General features: G+C 36.8%; 1 protein-coding gene across 1 annotated transcript in view; it reads right to left on the bottom strand.

The window, feature by feature from the left end:
- CDC40 (cell division cycle 40) overlaps window positions 1–6,079 on the bottom strand; it is a 55,101-nt gene that overhangs the window by 9,959 nt on the left and 39,063 nt on the right. The window contains exons 5-8 of the mRNA XM_012651134.1: window positions 5,217–5,356; window positions 4,320–4,394; window positions 2,375–2,420; window positions 139–240 (exon numbers count right to left, since the gene is read on the bottom strand). Coding sequence (XP_012506588.1) covers window positions 139–240; window positions 2,375–2,420; window positions 4,320–4,394; window positions 5,217–5,356 — 363 coding nt within the window. The remainder of the gene's footprint in view (window positions 1–138; window positions 241–2,374; window positions 2,421–4,319; window positions 4,395–5,216; window positions 5,357–6,079) is intronic.

The following is a 6,079-nucleotide window of genomic DNA, read 5'->3' as shown; positions in this document are numbered from 1 at the left end:
GATATTAGCTGATAGTCAAGGGTATGAGAATTAGCAGTTAGAGAAGGAGCCATTTTTCCACAAAAGACTGCTCAGACTGTTTCATATAAAAATGATAACTTCTAAGATTAATATGTATTAGTGTAAGTGAGCTCTTACCTGTCTCAGTGTCCCAGAGCTTCAGATACCTGTCATACGCTGCGCTAAGGAACTGTGTTCCTGCAGTATTAAAGCAGATGTCCCTAACAGCTTTACTGTGACCTAAAGGCAGAGCCAATAGAAATGGCAGTGAGATGAAGTTTCGTTATCTTCTCTTAAAACACAAACACCATAAAGAGAAACAGCATTAAACAGTAGATCTCAAGTCAAGCTGTGAGTCAAGGTCACCGGAACCCCATCACTTAATTTACGTTATGTTTGGGCTTCAGAGTGTGGGTGTTTTTCCCCTTTAAGAATTTCCTTAGGTGATTCTGATGCATAACATTCTGGTAAGAACCAAGAGAAAAGGTCTAACTTTTTTTTTTAAAGCCTGTCATGGCAATCTCTTAATATGCAGTACATACAACTGATGACTAAGCAGCTAAGAATTTATGGAAACATAATAGACTAATTATTGCCAATGAAAGAAATGACTGCTGAAAATTTGGAAGTTCATTCTTAGATTGCTCACCAGGCTGGAAGTGAAAACAAAGTGACCTAAACCTAACGCTCAAGAAATTGTAGCCCTTGTTCAATAATTGTATATTTCTATGATCACATTACCAAATTTCACAAACTGATTCAGAATCTCACAGACTAAATAAGCCTTTTTGAAAACTGTAATATTAGCTTCTGTTTTTTTTTTTAAGATGGCATTTAATTTTAAGGTGCTGATTACGCTTTACTTAGAAATCAATCTTGCCAGACTAATCAACTCTTTTGAAAGTTACAGGGACAAATAAAATATGGCTAAACAAAACCAGAAACTTTCCTATTTTTACTACCCCATGACCAAGACATGTACAGTTGTGCAAAATGTGCATGGCACAAATTGTCAACCACACGCAGCAGCCCTAAACCCTAAACTACCACCACCAGTGAACTCCCGTCAGGCAGTATGTGCCATCGCAATGAGGCATTCTTTTCTAAAGTGGGAGTCCCAGTCAGAGCTGCTATCCTTGCTTCCTAAGGAGGAAAATTTCAGTTTTCCACTAAAAAATGATCTGCTAGAACAGGAGAAACAGATGGGAAGCAAATACACTGTGTTTGACAGAGACATTTTGTTCCCTGGTACGCAGGTAAAATCCTTTCCACAAGTTTTCCTTTAGGCTGTGGTGGCATCTTGGGCAGTATTTATTTGTAGGGAGGCTCTAAAATCATAACAAAGCAGTGCAGAACAGACTCCCACTTTAATCTAAAAACAGAGCCACTATCATGTACAGAGTTTCAACGTGGTACAGTTAAATTTGGAAAGAGTGGCCTTCACATGAAATTTGACAAAGACAATAAACCTTTCTCTACCAAGAAGGCTGGTTGTCACAAAGCTGTCCTCCCTTTGGCCCTCTTCTTTTCTTTAAAGAGTTCTCTTAATCTTATCCTTTCGCATACTTCAGCCGCCAATTCCCAGCCTCTCTTTAAAGCTCAACATCTAGCTATCTAATTGGTTACTGGACATTTTCACCTGAATACCCCAAAGGCAGCTCAAATTCAATGAGTCCTAAATCTCATCATCCTCTTATGTTCCCTCTCTTGGTGAATGGTGCCACCATTCCTCCAGCCACCTGGGAGTCACCCTAGATTTCTGCATCACTCTGATCACTGACTTCCCATTACTAAATCCTATTGCTTTTAAGGCTTGAGAGTTCCTTTCTTCTCTATTTCTGCTGCTTTGGTTCAGACTTTCATCATCTCTCATTCAGATCAATGAAATAACCATGTAATTCATGTCCTTTCCTCCAAGCTTGCCCTACCAAAGCATCCTCCATATTGCTAAGTGATCTTTGTAAACTTCAAATCATGTTGCTTTCCTGCAGGAGCTCTTTAATGGCTCCTCAATGCCTTAGAATAGAGTCTAAACTCTTTATTAATGGTACACAAGGTCATCCACTCTCTGGTCCCCCTCCTGCTACTTTTCTCTACTTCTGTCTCTCACCATTCCCCATACCCGGGCAATCCTGAAATATATGTGGTTCTCCCAAAGTGGCACGTTTCTCACATCACTTTTGCTTTTGCTTCTGCTGCTCTCATTTCCTTGTTCTCTTTATCTACCTGGGGAGACTTACTCCTCCTTCTAGACTCAGCTCAAGTCTGTGAAGACTTTCCTTTATAACAACATAGTAAAATTACTGTCAATGATGTCATTTCTTTAAAAAGTCTTCCCAAACAGATTTATAACCAGAGAGAAAAGAAATATTACCAATAAATGTTCGCAAACAGCGCCGGTCTCCGTAAACCTCCCATAGCTAGGGAAAAAAACAATACATGGAAATACTAAATTTAATAAAAGTCCTTCAGTCAGTAACAACAGTCATATGCTGGCTATGTGTGTGCATATCTGTGTGTGTACAAGGGATTTAATCATTAAATATTGCTTGATGCAGCTACTTTATACTAATAGTACTATTGTACTATTTGGAACACACCCACAAACTTCTTAAAACTAAGGAGTGTTTAAAGATCTTTACATCAAAATATGAAGAGAACTATAGATGGCGTTAATTCAGATGATTTTCATTTTTTATTGTTATTTTTTGTTTTATATATTTTCTATGATGAAAATACTACAAACTGCTTTTAAAGGAATTAAATGTTATTAAAACTGCCATGTATAATATTTTGATAGTGACTTTTTTTTTACTTTTCTGAAGTAATAACTATTATAGACGCTATATGAAAATGATGATACAGAGTAAAATAATAGGCTGACAATTCTTATCACATCCAAAGTAGATTAATTCAATAGCTTCAAAACTAGCTCTATTTTTGTCTGCCTCAAATCCAATCCTCAACATTGTTGCTAGTGTTCTGAAATAGAAAGCATTTGCTGGCTACCCAATGCCAAGAGGATACAGTCTCAGTTACTGCAGCATACCAGGCAAGGACCTCTGAGACCTGGTCTCTTGCCATGACTGTAATCATTCTTTGCCTCTTAGATTTTATGCTCTAGCAACCACAGAACAGTTGTAGTTTTCAGCACGCATCATACTGATTCATTCTAATCACTTGTCTCAAGCACACTCTACTTCTGGCCCCCCCAACTTTACTGAGTTAACCTTCCTACTGAAGTATATGCTTCCTCTTTGAAATCAGAGTATCTTGTATCTGTTTCTGTAATAATCACTTACATCATAACATCATGATCACTCCAAGGGCAGGGACAGTACTGTAACAATTTTTTACCCACAGCCCCTTGCACACATTAGGCATCTAATAATTGTTAATAGAAGTGGACTAAACTGAATTCTGTGCTTTTTTGGTTGGTCAGAGAGAAGACCATCTCAATTAACATAGTCTATATAAAGTAAAAGTTAAAGGAGATAAGGGTTTTTACTCCAAAACTGCTGGTCTGTCATTTTAAGCTGTTAGAGACAAATGCCAAATGGTTGCTCTTATCAAAGGAAGTTGCCTTTATATGTTGTTAATATCCATGAATTATTTATAAAGGATTAAATTTTAATGATTCAACTTTCCAAGCCCCAAGAGCACTATAGAGTCGGTATTTATTGAACCATCATAACATTTCTTAACGGTCTAAACAGAGAGAAGACACACACAAAAAAGAAGGACTATCCTTTCAGATTTAAAAAATTTTTTTCAAGGCTTTCCTCATATTCAAGTTGACATGCACTGGTAACATACATTTCCTACCACACATTCTATGGCTGAAAAGAAGCTAAAGGTGGAGCTTCCTGAGAATAGAAAAAGTGGGAGAAAGGGCTAGGAACATTTTTGCTACTTGGTGTCTACTAGTATTTAGATGAAAAAGGATGAATTACATTGTCTACTCTCTAAAAACAGAATTTCTATCATGCGTCCTCTCTACCTCATAAGGTTCAGTTACCTATCCAAAATACCTATAAAAATGCATTATTAGTGATTAAATATTTATGTATCTAAAGCCAAAGTTACTGGATTACATTCTAATCAGTTGTCTAAGCTTAAAAAAGAGCCTAGCCAATTGAACCACAGAGCCATATTTGAATCTACATGTTTGGAAGCAGTTCATAAATCACTGCATTCACAGGGCCTAAGAGAAAATAATTAGCTTCTAATTGCCTAGTAAACCCAAATTTATTTATAATTAACCCAATAGATTTAACAAAAGAACTAGCTTTGCAGCACTCCTGTTACTGAAAACTCACCTTGATTTTACAGTCCATGGAACAAGACAGCAATAAATGGCCGGAGAGAGGAAACAATCTGACTGCACTGACACCCTATGAAAAGGTATTACAGTTATCAACCAGAAGCATTCTAAATATCAGCTAAAATTAAACATCAAGAAAAGACAGTATATTTTAAGCAACCTAATTTGCTATTTTTCTTCATTCCAAAAATCACGCCCTAGAATAACCTTCATTAGTATTCCAGGAGCAGACCTTGTTGACACTAAGCTTTTGAAGATTTTTTTTTTTTAACCTTTAATATTGACTTCCTCACCCAAGGGAATCCTGAGTTAATCAAATTGCTAATGCCCCCACTTCTCTTCTTTCTTTCACTTAGTCCCTTTGGTCTTTGCAAAAAGCTGGAAATTATCAGTTGAAATAGTGCACATGACAAAGAATATCAATACCTAAAGTTTTCATGTATTTTGTCTCTGCATTAGTTTCAACATTACCATAGTTTATGAACCAGGGAGCATCTGATTTCTGCAAGTGTGATAACCACAAGAGGTAATGCAAGATTACTAAGGCTAAGCAGAAGACTTGGTGCTAGTAGCAGCCCACAACCCACTGATTTGGTGCCCAAAAGGAAGCAGATTGTGGCAGAAGCTTGTGAGGAAAGGCCTGGGCTACCACAAGGGGGCAGGACACTGAACCATGATTGCTATGTCATGGCCAATTCAGATGGCCTTGAAGACTGATTAGTCATTTGTGACTGATATGTGTGGGCACCTCCAGAGCCTAACTCAGGTTTACCTTCAGTTTGACTTCCCTGCATCTTTACTAGAAATACTGAATGTTACACATCAATGGCTGAAACTATGTTGGCTTCACTACTGTAACATTACAGGAAACAGAAATAACCTACTTGCCTACCTTTGTGTGTCCAGACCACACATGAATTTGTTTTTTGGGAAGATAACACTTCTCAGGTGGCACAGTTGACCGCAGATTAACACCAACATCCTGAGGTATGTGAAGATAGGACCTGCCTTGATAGTCATACATTTCTTTAACTGAAACAAGAAGGTAAAGGAAATCAATGAACAAATAGAAGCCATAGTTATGAAATCTATATTCTTAAAGTATTTTATTCATAGGGATATCATGCCATATTAAGGCTAGGTAATAACACTCATGATGTTAAGATCAAGAGTCAGCTAAGATTTGGCTGCTTGAAATCATTTGCTATCATTTACAACTGGAGGTAGTATTTTGGAATTCCTCAATACCCCGAGATTATTAGATCTTTAAATAAGATCTATACTTCTATTACTCAGTTACACATTTTAGTGATATATAATAAAGACTTCACTGCAGTATAATTACAATGAGGGAAGAAAAGATAAAACTTGGGCCTTGTGAGTCACTGGTAAAGAATCAGAAGCAAAACAGGATAAGAAGGAAGTTAAAACAAAACAAAAAATATCAACTATCCTTTTCCTCCACTTTCCTCTTTTATGCCTTTCTGGTTTCTTTTCATTTCTCTTTTCCCACTTTCACTACAAATTTTAGAATTAAGTCACCTGTGGAAATTAAATTACGCAGTATATATAAAGCATTTAGCAGCATACCTGGCACAGAGTCAGTATTCAATAAATGCTATTATTATTATGTTATTGTTATTGTTATGGTTTTAAGCATCATAATACTGAATAGACTCCTTGGAGATAAAACTGAAACTCGAGGAACCCAATAGGGCTTCATCAAACCTAAATATTTGATGTGATATAACAACA

This window comes from Propithecus coquereli, unplaced genomic scaffold (genome assembly GCF_000956105.1).
Source record: "Propithecus coquereli isolate 6110/MARCELLA unplaced genomic scaffold, Pcoq_1.0 Scaffold35, whole genome shotgun sequence".
Classification (NCBI taxonomy): domain Eukaryota; kingdom Metazoa; phylum Chordata; class Mammalia; order Primates; family Indriidae; genus Propithecus; species Propithecus coquereli.
This window is presented reverse-complemented; position numbering and strand designations above follow the sequence as displayed.